General features: G+C 35.0%; 1 protein-coding gene across 1 annotated transcript in view; it reads left to right on the forward strand.

Annotated features, from left to right (window-relative positions):
• LOC116174443 (nephrin-like) overlaps positions 1–21,852 on the forward strand; it is a 31,779-nt gene continuing 9,927 nt past the window's right edge. Inside the window, exons 1-5 of the mRNA XM_031492401.1 lie at positions 1–17; positions 85–264; positions 6,357–6,561; positions 8,575–8,667; positions 21,487–21,660. Of these exons, the coding sequence (XP_031348261.1) occupies positions 1–17; positions 85–264; positions 6,357–6,561; positions 8,575–8,667; positions 21,487–21,660 (669 nt within the window). The remainder of the gene's footprint in view (positions 18–84; positions 265–6,356; positions 6,562–8,574; positions 8,668–21,486; positions 21,661–21,852) is intronic.

Raw genomic sequence — 21,852 nt, forward strand, 5'->3', positions numbered from 1 at the left:
ATGGCTCGGCAGCATTGGTTCGCTGAAAAGCAATAAAAATCGAACAAATGTGTCTAAGCCTGTTCGGGAGCGTAAGTGTTTCAGGTGTCATTTACCTGGACATATTGCGAAGGATTGTGATAAGAAAGTCCCTGTAAATTCGCAAAAGACAAAGCCTGAAGAGGATGATTTCGTGTGCACAGTAGAAGGTGTTCTTGACGATGTTTGGTTAGCTGACTCCGGTGCGTCGGCGCACATGACAAAGCGCAAAGAATATTTTGTTGAGTAAGTGCAAATAGGCAATAATGAAGTGATTTCAGCATATGGATAAGGAACAGTAAATGTCAAAATGAAAATAGCAGGGTAGTGGCAAAGAAATCACTGAATTGTGGTATATGCCAGAAATCGGGAGAGATTTCAAAGCAGATCGAATCGGTTGTGCGTTTTCAAAAAACGGGTCGGTGCGTTTGACCAGGAAAAAGGCTACAAAAGGACTAGATGCCCTGAAGATGCGGGTGGTAGTGCCGGAAATTTCAGTGGAAGTTTCCGCGGCAACGGAAGCTGAAACACTCCAGTTGTGGCATGAGCGATGAAAACAAACGGCACGTGAAGAAGGTTTTAAAGAAGTAAGGAATTGATATTAAAGTTGAAGAAGAATTCTGTAAGGTTGCGTCCATGGAAAGCACAGTCGCGCCAATTTCAAAACTAGGTCCATTCGTGCAACGAAGCCCGGCGAATTTCAAAGTTTAGAAGAGTGTTCTTTTTATGGCAGCACTTGTAGTGCAATATATTCTGTGGTAGAACCATTCAGTAGCATGCTCTCGGTTGTACACGATGTTAATGCATCTAACGTATTCTCATTTTGATTTATTATTATCATTTCTAAACCAAGTTTGTTTATTTAAGCTCAACAGTTTTAAAAGCGGACGATTATCAATAACGACGAGGCTTTCACAAGGCATTTCCTTGGATTAGTCTAATGTTTAAAAGCGAAATTCACTTGGATATTGTCTCGACGGATGTGGTTGTTATAAATTATTCACTTCACTTCTTTCCCCAATAATAAGTCTCCATGAATGGAGGCGGTCGTAGAGAAACGCTTACTACACATAAGGTACCTTTTATCAACATTTCATTTCATTTTCATTACCGCAAAATGAAATGAAATTTATATGACAAAAATATGTCTATATCTTAAACAATTTTGGACTGGAACGGAACGTGGTAATAGGATTAAATTGTATTTTGAAAATGTGAGCTAAAAGACCTAAGCGCCTTGCTCACCTTCAAATACTACTACAATTCTACAATTGTTTAACTGTTGCAACAGAACGATGTATCGGGAGTATGAAAAGGATAAGTTAATGAATACCTACAAAGATGCCGAGTGATCGTTTTGTCAAGGCGAAGAACATACGTTACAGACACTTTTTCAGTACAGATAGCCTTATTATCTTAACACTCTTGTGTACATTATTCAGAACATGCATAAACCCTCGAGCCTGTTCATTTCGATTAAATTTATAGCAAGGGTGAATATTAAATAGTGGATAAACACTTCAGTCGTTCGTGTGTTGCGAATTTGTTGATTACATTACCTTTGTTTCACGAGCGACACACATATTAGCGTTAAAAATGCTTTCCAAGCCTACAGCTTCGCATAAATCAATCCCGTAACGTGCCGCTTGTTCATATAGACAAGAGTAAAAGTTTTGCACGACTGTAGTAACGGTAACTTTTAATTAGAAGCTTGAATTTAATATTGGCCTCGTTTCGTTTACTCGCAGTAATCGTAAAAACTCATTAGGATACCATTATGTAAAGCATTGAAATCCATTTTGATATATTAGTTCGACCTGGAGCTTTAAAAGCTTAATTTTTTAATAACAAAAATAATGAAACGGAGATCAAATCAAATTTAATCTCCATTATAAACATGCATAATAAATTGTAACTTAATTATTGTAGGAGAGATGGTGGGAAAAAAATTTTTTCTTGCATTAAATTAAAACCGTACATTATTGACATGCTATTTCGCTTACAATGTTGCAAGAAAATTACCATTATTTTCTATTGCAAAATCTGAGTATATAACAAGGAGTTGACCAGCATTATTTAAAACCATAATTGATAAATTGAAACAAATGTAATTGTATGTGTTTTTATGAACTTTTTAATCATATCAAATTACAAAATAGTAAAAAAAAGTTTAAAAATGAACTCGTTGCTATTTTTCCACGTTCATAAGTGATTTCTCTCACTAAACCCCAAATGTAGTTGATAACGTTGTTTAAACTTCATAATATCTTGATGAAAACGTCCTCCTTGTCATTCTGAGTACGTCCTCCATATTGTTTTCAAACTTTTCCAAAGGACCATGAAGCATACGTACTGTTGTGTACGTCCTGTAAACGTTATTTTGGCTTCAGCACCATCAATAATGTGGGTTCACACTTTCTGTGTAATAATTTAAATCTGGTGTGTTCTTTTTACGAATAAATACAAAGTGTAGTTGTTTCCTTCAGTTGCGGTGTTTATTTTTCCTTTTAGAAATTGTGCATATGCGTAATTTTCATTTTTATTTTGTCGCTTTTGTGTGTTGTTCAGTTTAGATAAGGTGGTAGAAGTAAGGCACATCTGGTTGTTGCGATAATAAGTTTTATTAGGCGAAATTTAATTGTATTTCGGTCCCTCTCCCTCAAGCTCCACTTGTAGTAGCTTGACTCTATGCTATATTGTCACACATTTACGGCTGAAGCATGATCTCATATCCTTTCTGCTTGCGCTACTCGTACGATATTTAAAAACAGCAATCAATTTTCTGTATGACAACGTAAAATATGCATATGGTTGATATACAGAAAAATGGAAAAATTCGTGATTCAATATATGAAATCTAGCATGCCGTGTACCATATCATACAAAAAAGCACGATACGATCTCCCTGTGTAATGCAACAGACATCGTGCATCCTGGCAGCACACTAGATTTCATAAATTTTCCAAATATTAAATAACGAATTTGTCTATTTTTAATTTGGGTATGGTTGCGTTAGTGATGGTTTGTATGTTTTCAGTTAAATTTTTGATTTCATTGTCTATGTTTTCGGTGAAAAGTTCTTTATTATTTTTGAGAAATGTATTTTCTTCTGCGAAAGATTCGAATTTTATGCTCTTTTTATTGAATATTTGATGGTGTTTTCCATAATGATGTTTTTGTTATTGGTTGTTGTTGTTTCAAAAAAGATTGCATTATGATCACTACTTGTGCGATTTTTTTTCTTTCCAGTTTTTTACATTATCCGATTTTTGTTTGCACAGGTGACGTCAATGTTTGTGAACCCATTTCCGACGTACGTTTGTTTAGTACATACACGTGGTTTTCTAACAACTTTTTTTCCTTTTTCTCTATTCCAGACAATATTTTTAGGGTGGAAGTCTACAGGACAGTTTTTTTTTTTGTTAATTTTACAGGTACTCATCCTATCCAGAAAATCCCCTATTATCTTAAGTCTTTTCTTATTTATTATATAACTTATTTTTATTTCACAGGAGTTGGCCGTATCTAGGATTTTTATTGCCCTAAAAAGGGTTACCTAGACTTCGTTGCTCGTCCCTAACCACTCGGAGGTCCCTGTACATTTATTTAATTGTTTTATTTAAAATTTTGCGTTTTCTTGTTTGAATTTTGCTGCAAAAATTTCCAAAAATGCTTCTAATATTTTTTTCTTGTAAACATTGATTTTTGTTAACAGGCCAAATAATAATTCCTTTCGGTTCCAATAAGTTTTTACAATCTTCTCTCTCAATTTTGAATTCTTCACATTCGTATAATAAATGTTCAGCACTTTCTATTCCATTTTCGCACGTACACATGTTGGTTTCACTTGTTTTAATTTTGTAAGAATAAGAATTAAATAATCCTCTATTAGTTATAATTTGTATAATACTATATAATACTAATAATACCCTATTTATGTTCCAAAATTTCCATTTCAATCTCTTTATTATATTTGGTATATATTGATGTTTCCCTCCCTTTATCTGATTGATTCCATTGTTCTTAGCATTTATTTAAATAATATTGTTCAATTTGTTTTTTAATATCGACTCTTGTTAATTTTCCTTCTTCTTCAAAAGTTTTTAAATTTTTATATGCTGTTGCCGGATGTCCAAAGTTAATTTTTGTTTTATTTATTATATAAGTGTTATAATTTATTATGTTTTCTCCTAAAGTAATGTTTTGATCCTTTCTCAAATTATAATTTTGAATTTTTAATTTTATCTTCAATGTAATAGGCATTATTCCAGATATACTTGTTATTGAATTTGTTGCGGTTTTATCGTATATATTAAAAATTCTTCTTAGAATATAAGATTGAATACTTGTGATTTTTCTTTCTTGTAATTTTTTTATCCTATTTCTCCATATTATATCTCCATATAACAATGCTGGCTCTAATGCTCCCTTATAAATAGTTAATAACGTCTTCTTATTTAGTTCAAATGTATTTTTGAAATAATTGGTTTGTTTTACTCGAAATTGTTAATTTATTTTCAGTACACCAATTTTCAAAATTTTTTATTTTCTCATTTCCAGTAGTTTCTAATTTTTTTCTTGAATTTTCTTCTATTATAAAAATTTTGTCATCTGCATATGCGATTTCCATTACGTTATTTTGAAAACTATTATTAAAAATTATGTTCCAAAAAGTAGGTCCCAGCACCGATCCTTGTGGACAACCTTTGCTAATTTCTTTTGTTATTTTTTGGTATTTGTTGCTTTATATTGTAATTCTATCTGTGAAATAACTCTTAATAATTTTTTGTATTGATATATCACCTTTAATTTTCCCCAATTCATATAAAATAGCCGGCGACCATACATTGTCGAACGCACCAACTATATCTATTGAAATTCCTAAAACATACTTTTTTGTGAATTATCAACGTTTTTAAATAATTCTAAAAATTGCATCTTCCGTCGATCTTCCTTCCCTAAATCCAAACTGTTTATTTGATAAAATTTTGTTATTTTCCAAATAATAATTTAATCTATCATTTAATAATTTTTCTAATATTTTTCCTAAACAGCACAGCAGCATTATTGGTCTATAACTTTTTATGTTTAAAGGATCTTTTCCTCCACCTGGTTTTTTAATAATTATTAAATCACTTTTCTTCCAACACTTTGGAAAATATCCAAATCACAAACAGGAATTATTTAAAAGTTTTAATTTTTTTCTTATAAAAGGATATACTTTTTTTATAATTTCGTTTTTATTAAGTCAAGACCAGGAGCTTTTTTTCTTTTTGTTTGTAAACTGCATTAAAAATTTCACTGAGTAAATTTTTCGAAATTATCACAATTTTGAATTTCAGTTTCCAAAAATTTTCTTTCATCTTTTTGTAATTCGGTTGTTTCAATTAAATCATGATCTGTTATTAAATTTGTTACTAATTTTTCTGCTGTTTCTATCCATGTAGTCATATCTAATTGTGGAAGGTATATTTTCTTTTTTATTTTTATTTAATTTATAAATTGCACCCCAAGGTTCTTCATTTCCATGTTTCGTTACAAAGCCTTTTAAATTTTTAGCTTTTCTAATTAATGATGTATAAATTTTGAGTTCGTTTTTATATTTTAATTTTAATTCTAATTTTTTATCCAAATTTTTATTAGTCTGATACAATTTCCTAATTCTCATCACTTCGTTGTTTGTTAAGTTTTCATTCCACCAAAAATTATATCTTTTTTTACTGTATTTGATTTTAGGGTTTGATTCTTTACATATGTTTTGAATATTAATTGTTAATTTAAGAATATTTTCTTCGATTCGTTTATATTTTTTATTTTTATTTTTTCATTAAAATAATTACTTTCATTTGATAATCTTTCAAATAATTCCCAATTTGCTTTTTTTGTTGAATATCTATTTTTATTATTTTCTACAATAATTTTGTCTTGTTTGCCGAAATTTATATCAATTGTAATAGCATTATGATCACTAACTGTTAGATTTTCATTTACTTTCCAATTAAATATTTAATCCATTAAATTATTACTAATTAAAGTTAAATCAATATTAATTAATCCGTTTCCTATGTATGTTTATGTTTATGGTTTAGGCTGGATAACAATTATAAATTCTTATGTACAATTCTCAGAAAAAATTGAAAAATATATTGAAGAAATTGAAAAAATATTAACAATTTTAGGGAAACACTAGATTAATAATAAGTATGGATTCAAATTCAAAATCGATTATGTGGTTTAACAATATTACAGATAAAAAAGGGAAAAAAATGGAAGAATTCATAGCAGAAAATAATTTAATAATATCAAATAAACCTAACAATCCACATACATGATCACAGGACAGTTAAAGTTACGTTGAAACCCCCACACCGGGCAGTAATCCAGAGCGACCATGTTACGGGGAGTCGGGACTACGACGATCCGGTGCCGCCAACATATATTCTGACATCAGCTGCAGAGTCTGAACAAGGCGGCATTTTTGTAAACAAGGACTTGTTATTGCTTGTGGGCGATAACGTCGTTCAAAAACCTACCTCTGAAACAGTAATACTTACTCGGTTAAGTTTCACTCGTACTGAAATATCCTGCGCCCAATAAGTTTGCGGCGATAAGGGTCCCCACATTAAACGCTTATTTACAGGGGTGTTTACCCGAAAAGATTTGTTGAGAGGGATTTTAAACTAGAACTAAACCAACACAAAATTAGTGCAGGTTTAGCGGACGCTAAATAAAATGCGAAACAAGGTGGTACTTACATGTTAAGAGTAAAACGCATATTATTAAAACCTCACTGGGAGTACAGGCGAATCGCATCCAAACGAATCACTTCGGAATTCCCATAATTAATAATTCAACCGCCAGAGATCAATATATTCGGAAGATGGCAAATAGAATTCCATGCGTTCTACCTTTCATTTTCAGCTGTTTTTTTTTAAATCGGCATTGACTTCGATGCGGTTTACGAAGAAAAACACATCACAATAGACACTCAAAAAATCAAGGCGCTGCGAGTTCTGCGCGGAGAAATTCATCAATAGGTGGAGCCATCTATCAAATCGCTTTAATATGTTACGGGGGGTTTTCGACAAGTAATAAACCGTAAACTTCGTAATGGTGAAAATGAATCATTACAATTTTAAAGCTTCAAGTAAAATGTTGACACATAGTTTTCTTTTAAGTGTACAGAATGGGGAATTGGAAGAGATGGAAATATCCATTATGTAACTGTATTAAATACTTCCACCATGTAACCACTTCGTCTTCATCAGAAGGCGACATTTTGAACTAGTGTGAAGTCGCAGATTCCCTCCATTTAATGCCCTCACCCTAGTGATTCTATACATGACATGACATAACGCAGAAACATAGTGATTACGAATTGTTACTCATTAGTCTGGGAACTATTAAGCAATTGCTGTAGTATAAATAAATAGGTATCACGAAGGTAATCTTGAAATTTACACACTTTTGTTAAGAAGTTGACATTTGGATTAAGAGATTTATACACAATGTTAGCTGGCAAATTCTTTGCAACGTGAAAATAATAAAAGTTTAAAACAGTCGATTATATCTCCAGATTAAAAAGTTTGAAAGTACCCGCCAGATTAACATAAAGTTATTCACGCACATTATATTTTCAATAAAACCAAGTTTCGCGCAAAATTTTAGTACTTGTGTTCGTGTTGATGTAATGGTATAATTTAAACTTTACATATAACGGCCTTTACTACTCGAGTGTAATTATCAAAGTACCCATGACATTTTTGGCTCTAGACATGTAAATGAAGGAGAAATCGAGTTTGTGGCGCGAATTTAAATCTATTATTTGCATTGGTCATTTGGCATTGCGTATCGTTAGAAAACTAATTTTGCGTGAAGTAAACGTTACACGAGCGAAGCTCCTAATGCGCTCTAACTTGTATAAAGGCAAATTTGTTTAACAAATCTTGATTACAAAGTGGAAGAATCAAGTAGGGAAATTTTTTACACTCGGCTCGCATTCAGGAACACAACTTTTAATCCGGCTCATATTCAATAGCACTGATACTCGTGGAAATCGATTGGTGAAGAGGTTTGACATCGCTGTCTCTTTTCCTTCTCGAGTTAGACGAGGAACAGACGGACGGACAAAACCATCACATAAGTAGAATTTATTCCCCTAAAAAGAAATAATGTTGTAACTTTCCCAAAGTTATTTTTCTACAAAACATCTTGTAAAATAACCAACAATGTTTAGAAAAAGATATTTGTGTAAATAAATGTTATCAATAAAAAAATAAATCGAAAGCAATTGTCAACGTTTCTACATTTTTAGCTTAGAACCATTCAATAAAATATACTAGTTTAATTTCATTAACGACACTGTATTTTATCAATATTAACTAGTTATAAGCTAATCTATACATCATTGGCGGTAATTTGATACGCTACGTTTACGACACGTTTCAAGTATTGATTTACTCCATTTAATTTCAAACCTTGTTTCATTTTAACGCTATCAGTTTAGATTCTTCCGTTGGTTAGAGTCGTAAATTTCATTTATGTACCTTGTTCTAGGTATTGCGAGTGTGGTGGTTACAAGATGGGAATAGATTGCTCAGCAACAGTACAGCAGGAGTTATAGTTAGCAACCAAACCCTCGTACTACAGGTAAGATTTTCCTAAATTGATACTTAAACTTTTCATGGGGATTACAGTTCTGAAAGTTGCGAGCTCCCAAATCTTGTTATCGCTCGAGGAAGTTATATAGGAGGCCTATTCTAGAGTTGCCTGTAAAAAAATGAAACGACAATAATCACTAAATCCATTTATCAATCCTTTATATTACATTAAGTAAAGGATACGAGAAACTCATACATAATTCACTGCGTCTGCTATTGTTTGTCACCACTGTGTTAGCAAATGATCTTGCTTCTTAAAAACGACAAGCGGAGTTCTATTAAATTGTTTTGAGCTTCCACTTTAATTTTGACAAGTAAAGTTGCGGTGAAATATTCCCCGACTTTGTTTTTCCGAGTACAGCTTGAATGTGTAACATACTTCAACGTGATCAAGTAATGCATAATATACTTTTAGAATTTGCAGCAGCAAAGTGAAGGAACTTATTTGTGTATGGCGTTCAATGATTTTTTTTAGCATGGAATATAGTAGTACGTTATTAAAATAGTATACCAAGAGACAAGTGTATAATCAAGTCTTTAAAGCACGCGCAACGAGTTTAATGGCACAACGCGAAGCGGAGTGCCTTTAAACGTGCTTTAAAGATCAATTATGCACGCGTTTCTTATAGTATTTTTTATTATACCTGCAATATAATTTAAAAATAAGGCAAATATATACAATGAAATCATATTGACGTTGCACTCGAATCCATGTCCATGCTGTGTGTAATTTCACGATTGCCATGACAATTCAACTCATGTATAAAAAATCGCATAAGCCGCAGTGAAATTGTCACTTTGACAGCGGCAAAAGTTACCTGCAACTTTTCCAGCGACAAATGCACTTAGTGGTTTTTTCACTTATTCATTTTCGAACCAATTATCGCATTATCCTTACCCATATGACTAGTTTGACGTCTGTCAATAATTGATTAGTTTGGTGAATTTCTTGTTCGTTAAATTGTCCTGCCGAATTACACTCGAGGTTTGTATTTAAACCGAGTAAATTTGGGTTGTGGCAATTCAAATCTGTTTCCTTTTAGCAATTGAACTCGAAAAACTGTCAACCTAAAAATGGTCCACCTGCGGTGTCGCATTTTTATTAGTTGGCGGTTTTTCTCGTCTAATTGCTAGGCAACAGATTTTCATTACCTAAACAACCCAAATTTACTCACTTATAATTGCACAAGAGGTTTGTATTTTACCGAGTAAATTTGGGTTGTTTAGGTAATGAAAATCTGTTGCCTAGCAATTAGACGAGAAAAACTGTCAACTAATAAAAATGCGACACCGCAGGTGGAGCATTTTTAGGGTGACAGTTTTTCGAGTTCAATTGCTAAAAGGCAACAGATTTGAATTGCAACAACACAAATTTACTCGGTTTAAATACAAACCTCGAGTGTAATTCGGCAGGACAATTTAACGAACAAGAAATTCACATAACTAATCAATTACTGACAGACGTCAAACTTGTCATATGGGAAAGGATAATGCGATAATTGGTTCGAAAATGAATAAGTGAAAAAACCACTAGTGCATTTGTCGCTGGAAAAGTTGCAGGTAACTTTTGCCACTGTCAAAGTGACAATTACACTGCGGCTTATGTGATTTTTTATACATGAGTTGAATTGTCACTTATAATTGCACAAGAGGTTTGTATTTTACCGAGTAAATTTGGGTTGTTTAGGTAATGAAAATCTGTTGCCTAGCAATTAGACGAGAAAAACTGTCAAATAATAAAAATGCGACACCGCAGGTGGAGCATTTTTAGGTTGACAGTTTTTCGAGTCCAATTGCTAAAAGGAAACAGATTTGAATTGCCACAACCCAAATTTACTCGGTTTAAACACAAACCTCGAGTGTAATTCGGCAGGACAATTTAACGAACAAGAAATTCACCAAATTAATCAATTATTGACAGACGTCAAACTAGTCATATGGGAAAGGATAATGCGATAATTGGTTCGAAAATGAATAAGTGAAAAAACCACTATATAGTGCATTTGTCGCTGGAAAAGTTGCAGGTAACTTTTGCCGCTGTCAAAGTGACAATTTCACTGCGGCTTATGCGATTTTTTATACATGAGTTGAATTGTCGGTAAAATACAAACCTATTGTGCAATTATAAGTGAAAATGTCACGTTTGCTTATAAAAATCACCGTTTTGCCAATAAAACGATTTCGGTTGAAAGAGATATTACAACGTCCATAATGTAAAAGCGACTGAAATTATTGTGATTATAGGGGAATGTTGTCACAATTCCGATAAACATTCAAGCATGCTATATGCTGTCCAAAGCGTTGAAGACTTCTTGGTGTTACTCATTTCTTGAAAATAAGCAAGAAGGACATTTTCAGTTACATTTAACCCACCTTTTGCCCGACACCACTTTGTGAAGGCCTGGTACGCTTTGTCATATGCCGGCTTGGATTTTGCTGCCAGCAGATTTTCAGTAGCCTCTTGAGCGGCTTTGCGAATATCTGGCGGTGTACAAGTAAATTCATTTTTTCTTCAAACGTCAAAATATTAGGCCATTGTTCGACTGAGTAGTAGGCGCCAAAGTTTGACATTATCGTTAGAGCAGTTTTTACTTTTCCTTTTCCTGTCGCCGGAGGGAAAAGTGTTGTTATGGAAACACAACAATTTCATTTATTTATTCAAAAAATTATGATATATTTTCAGACTTATTCATTAATGTAATATTAAATGTACAATTGGTAAGTGTTGCATTCTGAAAATTGAAGCCGTGCAACGATGAACTAGACCCTGTTAAAGTATTTACTCTCGATTTAGGCGATGACCTCGGCGAAGACGATGTTATTAGATTTCCTGATGCGCCTGTTTCAGTTACCGCAGTTTCGTTTAAATTTAATATTCGGCTAGCATTCTCTTTTTTGTTGCGAATCGACTCTTCTATGTACCCTTCTGCTACGGAAGTCGACCTCCAACCCCCGTGGCACTTCAACGACTCCATACTTCCTCCACCATCGATGAGTAATGTAGCCGAAGTACGCCTTAAACAGTGACCCGTATATTCTTGGACATTGCCTAATTTTAGAAATTCGGCGACTTTTCTGGGTACAGCACTAATCGTATGAATCCCCATAACATTTTTATAGCACTTCCCATTCTGATATTTCAAAAAAAACCTTCTCTCTTGCATATCTCTCGGTCTTAATGAAGCGTACTTGTGGTAAATATTCATGAACATTTCTCCGATGATGGTAAACGAGCGCACTTTTTTCGTTTTGCTACCGGGAATTTTTATTAGGATTAAATTTTCCATATCTTCAATGTCGCCTATATTCATTTTCATCATTTCGTCGCATCTGCATGCCCCGGTTACTCCGATTAATAAAACAATCTGAATCATAATAATATTACATTGGGAGAATTAAAACTGATTTAAATTTACCTTTATTCCTAAATATACATCATCTGGTGCGTCCATTAGAAAACCTTCAAACTGCTCTTTAGTAAATATTCTGGACTTTTTTGCAGAATACCCTTCATTGGCCTTTTTCAAAAAACATCGTAGCTTTAAATATTGACTTATATTTATTCCATGCTTGATAATTAATTCGGATTTGATCATGGAATAACGAGACCACATTGTCGAAGATTTCCATTTTTTATCTTTTTGCATCTGATTAAAATACGCAAGAAGTTTTCTGAATAGATGATCATATTCTTTCCATTACACCATTGAATGAAGTGTTGATATGCAGCTAAATACTTTTCACCGGATTTCGAAGGTCCGAGGCACGATACTGCTTCATTAGCCTCAACGGTAATTTCGGGCGGCGTGCATTGCATTCTAAAACTAACTAATTTACTAAGATTATTTACTGCGTAACCAAGGAAACAGCACCTATCTATTCATGTAAAGGAAAACAAACTTACCTACTTGACAATGACGTTTAATTTAACGAAAGCGATTAATATCCCTTAAAAACCTGGTGTTTTGGATAAATTTGCGGAAGTTTGAAGAAAAAATAGCATATTTTATTTGGAGGAGAAGTTACTTTTCATGGCTTGCCTTCAGCGGCGTAGCGTCAGTGATTTTGACCCGGTGCGGAAGTAAGATTTTGCCGCCCCTCGTCTCAAGGATTTCTTGGAATTTTGTCTTAAGGTTATATTACGTAACATTACAATTTAATTATTAATAGTGCACGGAAATAATATGTCAGAAATAAATATTTATTTATTTCAAGAAACAAACTTTAGAGTATTACGTACCAGTACAAGTCATCATAATTACAAACGTTAACGTTTAAAACTAAATATTAATTCTTCTGGCTTTTCTTGCTGCGAATTCCTTAATAAGGTCGTCAAAGTCAATTTCATTTGTCAACTTTCTTTCAATTGACAAAATCGCTAAATTTCGCAAGCGCAAAGAAGACATTTGCGAACGAAGGTAATTTTTAATAAGCTTCAGCTTAGAAAAACTCCTTTCACACGATGCAACACTAACAGCAAAAGACAGGAAAATTTTCAGCATGATAACAATGTTCGGCACGGAAATTTCAAGTTGATAACGTTGGATAAACTTCAAAAGACTTAAAGGATCACTTGAAAACGTTTCAACTTTGTGATTAGCAGCGTTGCAAAAATTTCGAAGGCGGTCACGCTCTACATTGAAGTCTTCCCTGTTCACATCATCGGGAAGCTCAAAATCAAAATTGTCTTCTTTCTGCGGGTCCAGCAGCGATTCCGGAAAAAGAAAGCTGTACTTTTGTCGAATTTCGTCCAACTGCTGAAATCGAGTCGTTATTTCTTCAATAATTCTATCAACAGCTCCGTACATTTCTCGACTAAGCTCTTGTGCTGGGGTGAGCGAAACGCCCTCGGATCCGTCTCCGTGAATCTGCTTTCTCTTTTTTGTACGTTTAGAAGTAACGCTTATATCGAGCTTTTCACACATCAAGGTTGCATATTCGGCGGCTTTGGTAACGATTTTCTCCCTGTTTGTCTCTAAGTAAATTTTTAAAGCTGCAACTTTTTCAGCACAATTTTTAACGTTTAGACCTTGTCTTTGCAAGTATTTTTGAGTATCATTTATTTCTGAAAGAACAGTACTCCAAAGGCTGAGATACCCGAGAAACGAAAAAGTTCGAAGGGAGCAAAGCAATATTCCAGCATCTGAACGAGTCTTGGCGTTTTCATTGTGGTTTTCGTTCAACTTTTCCAGTACCTCCAGAATTTCTTCAAAATGATTTTTTATCACTGCAACAGCGTCGTGTCGAGAACTCCAGCGTGTGTCAACGAGCCTCTTTACACCTTGTTTTGTCACTTGAAGTAAAGCATCCCAACGCTGTGTCGATGACGAAAAATATACAAATATACGTTCTAGTGTTCCGAAAAAAGTAACGGAACTTGCCGAAACAGATGCTGCATGAACGCCAGCAAGATTCAAACTGTGGTTCGAGCAAGGAATGAACGTTGCTTTAGGATTAATCTCCCGGATTTTAGATTGTACTCCGTTGCGAATACCGGCCATTGTAGCAGCGTTATCGTAAGCTTGGCCACGGCAGTTCTGAATATCTAAACCGTCAGTTTCCAATTTCTTTAAGATCATCGATGAAATTTGTTCAGCAGTTTTTCCATGCGTTTCAATAAAATCAATGAAGGACTCCACAACTTCGACTTCTGTTCCGCTGATCTTGACGTAGCGAATGACTTGGCTGGTTTGGTCCTTGTGAGAAATGTCCGGTGTACTATCGAATATAATTGAAAAGTACTTGGCATCATTCACATCACTAATTATTCGACGTCGAACATGGTCTCCAAGCAAATTAATAAACTCGTTTTGAATTTCGGGAGATAAGTACGTTGGCGTAAGTTTGTTGGACAGCTTAACTCGAGTTAGATGTTCTGCTAGAACTGAATCATAGTTGGATAAGAAGTGTATAAGTTCGAGAAAGTTTCCGTGGTTTTCCACACACGAATCTTTGTAACTTTCTCTGTGACCTCTCAGGGAAAGATTTTGTCGCGCCAAAAACAAGATGACGTCTAGTATGCGTTTCAGAATGTCACGCCACTTCTTTTCTTCTCGTAAAACTGACTCTTGATGTTGGAAATCAATAGTTTTTCCTGACATCAGCCCAATTTCCAAAGTCTTCCACTGAAAAAAGGTACTGCAATGCAAGGCACTTGCTTCATGTTCGTCAACTTTTGGGCTTAGTTTCAACCAATTTTTGAAACCGTCAGATTTACTGAAACTTGAAGACTGGGAAGAATTTCTATCAAACAATCTGCAACAGAAACAGACTAGCGATCCCTTAGCAGGTGAATATAGCATCCAGGTTCGCAAAGTTTTTTGATTGTTCTCTAGAACTTTGTAGAACCAATTTTTTGTCAAATTTCTGACAAGGCCTTTACTTTTCTCTGATGCTGGTCTTGTTTGAGAAGCAAATTTTGCGTTCATATGGCGCACTTGATCCGGACCTTGTTTCACCAAGTACACGCGCAGTTCGTCTGAAATTAGTTCTGGCCACAGTCCCGCATCGTTTGGAATTTCGTTGCTCTGAGTGCTGGTTTCCGCCACCGCCACGTCGACATTGACTTTCTGAAGTACCTCTGAATTGCGAACTTCGATAAAATCTTGGGATTCTGAGCTACAAGTAAGTTCGTTCAAAGCCGAGATTTCAGATCCTATAGCGTTTGCACTTTCTTCTTCTGAATTCTCTTCGTTACTGCATTCTTCAGGACTAGCTTGTGGTATCACATCGGCAACTTCAGGAATGTCTTGAATGACTTGTTGTGGACTAAGTTCTGTCGGATTGACTTCAACACTTTGACTAGAAGACTGCGAACTGTTAGGATTAGGATTGAAGTATTTCAACAGCGAATCCCGTGATTTAGCTGCTTCTTTCTCTTTTTCTTCTCGTCTTCGTTTATACGCCGCTCCACTTTCTCTGTGACGCTTCATTTTGAACCGAGTCGATTTTTAAACCGCACAAAATTCAAAACATGTAAGCAAGCACGTTTCGGTACCCAGGTACAACTAGAGCTCTATATATACCCAAGCAGACCGACGTTTATTTCTACCTGGGTACCGTCGTAAGCGTAACGTTCAACTAAAAGATTTAAACTGATGCGCGCTCCAGTACCAGATTCGATGCTGTACGCTGTACTGAAATGTGAAATGAAATAATACTCGATGGCTGCAAATGCAAATTGTTTTTGCGCATTGCGCAGTCGCGTTTAAGGGGCGGCAATTTTAGAATTGTTGAGTTTGTTTTTGCCGCCTTTGAAGACATGCCGCCCGGTGCGGGCCGCACCCCCCGCACTCCCATCGCTACGCTGCTTGCCTTCTATTAGCCTAAACACAGGCGCGCCATGAAAAGTAATACTTCTCCTCCACATAAAATAATGTACTACTAGGCTTCCATTTCAAAAAATTTACATGCGAATTAAATGACAGATTATTTGAATTTGTTTCAGTGCTACTAGATCAGTGTTATCAACTTTGAACATACAGGGTTATGAACTGTCACAAAAGTCCCTAGTTTAATACGGTAAATTGAGCAGCCGAAATTTCAAAAATTCAGTAAAGCAACGTAGATAAAATAGTATATTACACTTGTTTAATAAGATGTATTAGCACACTCGTTCTATGGAAGCACACCTCGCTACGCTCGTCGTGCTTCAAACACACTCGTGCGATAATACAGCGTCTTATTAAACTTATATAATAATATACCTACTATTATACTAATTTGTAAAATGATATAATGTGACTTGATAGGGCAGTCTTCTATCACACTTTCTACTTTAATTGCAAAAAAGATGAGAATCTTATCGTAGCTAAAACAGCTTCTGAAATACCCGGATACCGGCATCACGGTTACACCTGAAACTATGGAGGTGTTCACACACGTATACAGTATCGGCGACCAAATTTCGGTCTACCGTTGGTCCCAGTCGCCCGGCGATTTTACAATTTTGGGGTACTGATGGGCTATTGGTTCATTGGACCTGATTACACGAAGAGACTGGTTAGCCCGCCACTGCATCGCCGAAAAAGTACTTCACTGCGAAAGAGAAGTTTAGAATGCCCAAAGTCCGCGAAGTGTATTTAACATAAATTCTGACGGCAGACTGTACCTTGGATACAATATCTCGCATACAGTATCACCGTGAAAAAGACGTCTAAACGGCGATTCATATGCAGGTATAACAAAAAATATTGAATTTCAAATCAATTTCGTCGAACCTATTGTGTGGACAGATCTAACAATTTTCTGTCAAATAAAAAAGACGTTTTACGACCACTACATACACAAAACCTTTTTTAAAAACATCAAGATAATGGCAAATTTTGCTACAAAGTGTATGAAGTAAATGATTCATTTTAGTTTTATAGTTTTATATCACGACCATACTTACCGATGATGTGACTTTTTATAACAGAGTCATAAATAAGGCATGGCATTGAAAATTAAATCAGACAAGAGCGTTTTCGGCCGTATTTTCTGTGTCGGCCCCGCAATAAATTTGAATTAGCATACTTGTTACTTTACATTTTTTTCATTGTCATTCCTCGTGACACATTATGTAATCGAAAGATTTGATTGTGTCATATTTGTCCGTTTGTATCGTGCCGTAGATGGCGTAACAGTTCTAGATCAATAGGGAACGGATCCGGTTAATTAATTTCAATTATGAGCAGGTATATAATTATTACAACCGGAGGAAAGTGTGAGAACAATGGAATTATAAGATAAGGAATTATTTGCTTTAAACCCATAATGATTGTTAGTGAAATAGATCTGATAGATAACTTCCTAGGTGAATACATGTGTTATTGTGGAAATTAACTGTCAGATAACAAAAAGTAGCCCCTTTGACATTGTAATCAAGTTAGTGAGCTAATTATTCAATTTATCGTAATTCTTTGTGACTATTTCCTAAGTTTATTCAAAATGAAAGTCGTTAATTACTAATCGAATGTTCATTTCAATTCATTTAATTAATCTGGTGGGGTTTATTATGGATAAAAAAAACTATATTACATATCTAGCTGGTATCCAAGCTATTTATTTATTTTGTTTCGTTGTAAAACGATCATTTCCTAGGGAAACTTTTTCTCATTCTCGTTATTAATTTTGTTTTGTCATCATTTATGTGACAGTTCGGATTTGATTTATTGGGCACTTCGTTTATTTTCATAAAAGGTTGATGCAATTATCTAGAGATAAGGATGCATTTTAATCAGAAAATCGTAGAAAATTGTGCATTGATACTTCCGCGTAATATTTGCCTACGTGACTGAATAGACCGTCTTGTAGCGAAGCTTTGATTGGTTTGTGGAGTTGCAACGCTCGATAATTGGATACGAAATTTCGATTTGTTTGCGGAGGGAAGACGCGTTAAGTACTGTAGTTAGCGTTGAGGCCGAGTTGTGGTTCGGTAGAAGAAGCATTTTGCCAATTTCGAGGCCCAACTGTCCTTTGAAGTTTAGAAGACGCGCGTTTCTGCGTTAAAATTTCATGGCAAAGGTTTGCCTTTCGTCGTGTAATCAGAGTTCAAGTTCAAGTCAAAGTTCTGAAGAAATCGTACGTAACAGTTTGGGGTAGCAGTTTTCATTGAAGTTGTCGTCCTGTGTAAGTTAAGTACGTTGTTTTCTTTCGCAATTAATGTTTCTGTGTGTTCGGATTTTTTTTATTGGGATTTGTAACCGAAAACTGGACCTAAGTAGTCTAAGATTTCTTGACTTTGTATAATTGTATTCGCGTAGTAATAAGAGGTGTGTTTAAACGGACGCTGTTATAGTTAAATTTTGATAATTAGGATTTTATGTTTATATTCATTTGTGTGTGTGTGAAATCATGCAAGTTGTGTGTTTATTTGATCCCCTTAACGATCCAGATAGGTCTCATGCTTAATTATGATTCATTTTGTTGATCCGTACCCAAAGTGTACTTCAGGTGTTTCCTTTCTTTTGGAATTCAAGGGATCGGGGATTCGGATATTATAACGCGCAAGCAACAAAATGCAAGGCACTACAAAAATACCATGTGCTTTATAAATAAAACACACGCCGCTGACCGGCCAGCTAGCTCTGTTGACCAAATAGCAAACAGCGGAGAGAGAAAGACTAATGTACAGGGTTGTGGGTAACAGAATTAACTCAATTGGTAATTGGCACTTATAACTCCTCGATCCAGCCTAGGTCGTCAGTACTTACTTTTGGTCGCTTCAATTAAAATCTCTATGGGCGCCACCTAATTCCAAGTTAAGTTTCGCTTGCCACTACCGGAACTAGGAAAGGTAGCTTTAGCTTTAAAGTAGGCAACTGATAACCCACAAAAATAAGTGTTTATTGGGTGCAATTGCACCTGCATACGTAACCACAACACAAAAGTTATGTTCCCCGAATGGGAATCAAAAATCAATAAAGTATAATAAACACGTTATGTAAAAACTAAACAACCCCAAGTATAAGTGTTGAAATAATTATCCCAAATTCCAAGGTTTACATAAAATTCCCCCAATGAAATATTACATAAATTTAGTAGCTGAAACTAGTTCACACCAAAAATCCTGAAAGTAGGTATAGAACACCCACTACCGTTGCACAGTGATTGAGTTTAATGGGTTAAATTGACAGTGAATTGAATACCTTGATTGGTAGCTTGTAGGGTATCGAAGTTTAAATCATAGTATAGAGCTCTGTACTTCACAGGTGATTTACTTCACATGAGTAAATGCAGTTAATTAACGCAAAATTATTCCCTTTCAAGTTCAAGCGTACTAATTAAGAGTAATATGGGTGGCTCTGGTGTTCGGCCAGTTAACATTTACCACATAAGTATGGGTTAAACGAAATGCAAATACACAAAGGCAATAAGTAGTTTAAACAATAATAAGATATCACCACTACGATAGGTAGGTCTCTGGTTCCTAAGATTCCTGGTGTACGTGTAAACGGCTAACGGTTTTCTATGTACCGCAACAGGTGTCAAAAGGGTTGGTGTCCGCAGTATCTGTTTGGCTGCGCCTTAGAGATAGTAACGTTTCAATGGCAGATTTTACAGTACACGGAACTCCTGCATGTTGTCGTTTAACGTAGATGTGTTTCGCTTAGAGAGTAAGTAGAAGCTACGGAATCGTTGGACTTTGACTCCTTACAAGGACTCTAAAATATAATGTAATTATGGCCACGGTTAACCAAATATAATGCGCTAACCTCTTAAAGCAGAGAGTACACAAAAAAAAGAACTTCGTTAAAGTAAGGTAGCCTTCTTATACCATAAATACGATGGATTCCCCCTAGAAATAGAAAGAAGGTAAAGTGGATTCGATCACACGGAGTATAACTTACGATCAAGGTGGCTTGAAATTCCTCCAATGCAAAAAAAAATTCCTTACGGAAGTTTGTCCCCAGGCATTAAAACGAAACTGCTTGGTGCAAACATTAATTTGGGTTGACTTGGTTAAAAGATGCTTTCGCAAGGGTGTTCGATCCAAAATCAACCACTGGAAGATATAACAAGCACCCCCAACTCGGGATCACAAATCGACGGTCTCTCTAAAGCAGGTGGCGAGAAAAGAAGACGCTAACTTTCTTGTTTCCGGTCACGATGCAAGCGACGACGAATAATTCCAACCAACCACGAGAGCCGATGGATATGTCAATACCATAAATGGTAATATCTAATGCTTATCGATAAAGGAAACGAATTTAAAACCAATGACAGCAAGGTATCGAATTACAGTCAACTGACGTCATTGATCGGTAGATCGAGAAACTAAAACGGGCAGGCAACACAAAAATATAAAAGTAACTAGAGAATTAACATATTGGTTGCATTCAACGATGCGCGAACATGTAATACAGGGTAATGGAAATAGAAATATGACTACAAAGGTTAATACTATTTTAAACTGTTACAATATGTTCTAGAAGAGTTTTAATTAGAGAGCTAGCTAGGTTTGAGGAGTTTTGTCTATGGTTGAATTTGGTGGGGCCATTGCACACAACATTTTTGTTTGGTCGCCCAACGTGGGGCAAATTGTACATCTGTGTAATGGGTCTTGACCTGTAGTTTTTATTATTACTATTGATGCTTATAAATAAAAAATTGTAAAGGGCAGTATAAAACCTAGCACTAGTCGTATAATTTTACGCTTAGTGGCCAGTAGGAGACTGACAAACTGGTCATGTAACGTTTTCAAGTTAAAAATTATAATTTAAAATGAACTGGGTAAAAGTGGTGTTTCACGATGACTACTTAAAATAGGCCAAATGAGAGGACTGAAGTTCGATGCTCTAGAATTGGACTGCTATTTAAAATTATGGGATGGGGGCCCTGTCTTTTACCTATTGGCGTTAGTGTGATACCAGTTCAGTTTTTGACTAAATGTTTATGAGGATTCCCTTGCCTATAGTAAATGAATTTTGCATTGTCAAACGTTCCAAATAAAATTGTAATTATCGCGAACTTAAATAAATGAGAATTTACTTCGATAGAATTTCCTTTCTTGAGATTTTTCAATTTCGTGCAAAATTGTATTGAAAAGGAATGATTTTCTAAGACCGTCCTAGGTAAAATGAATACTTAAAAATAATGTAAAAAATAAAGAAATGAGCAATTCTAAGAAGGAACGCGTGGGTATTCATCCGCGAAAAGTTTGATTCATTACGTTTAACTTAATAAAATGTTTTTTTATTTGCATTGAAAGCGTTTGCTGATTTTTTATCACAAGCTCTCTTATTGATCAAGTTTAAAATGGTTTTGTGCGTTTATTTCCTTTTTATTTGAACTTTTTCTAGATTTATAATATATTTGATTGGTTTAGGGAGTTACTCGTGCCAGCAGTGGACGTTACTTTTGCGAGGCTGGGAATTCGGAGGGAACGACAAGAAGTGCCCCATTTCAGCTTCGTGTCAAGTTTGAACCTGTATGCGGGGAGGGAGGAGGGCGTAAAGTTCTCGGCGCTGCTAAAGGCGAACCTTTGAGAATAGAATGTAAGGTGAGAAAATATCCATTTAGAATTCTTTCTCAGTATGAACATGAAAGTCGATAACTTTCGAGTTGGAAATAAAATTGTACATGCACTTTGAAATCAGTTCGTCGTAGTATTTACTTTTGATTTAGTGCTCTATTTTAAGATCTTACGGAACAGATTTAAAACACAATTTCTCAAGTGGAAGCTATTTTGTCT

This window comes from Photinus pyralis, unplaced genomic scaffold, assembly GCF_008802855.1.
Source record: "Photinus pyralis isolate 1611_PpyrPB1 unplaced genomic scaffold, Ppyr1.3 Ppyr1.4_LG1, whole genome shotgun sequence".
Classification (NCBI taxonomy): Eukaryota; Metazoa; Arthropoda; class Insecta; order Coleoptera; family Lampyridae; genus Photinus; species Photinus pyralis.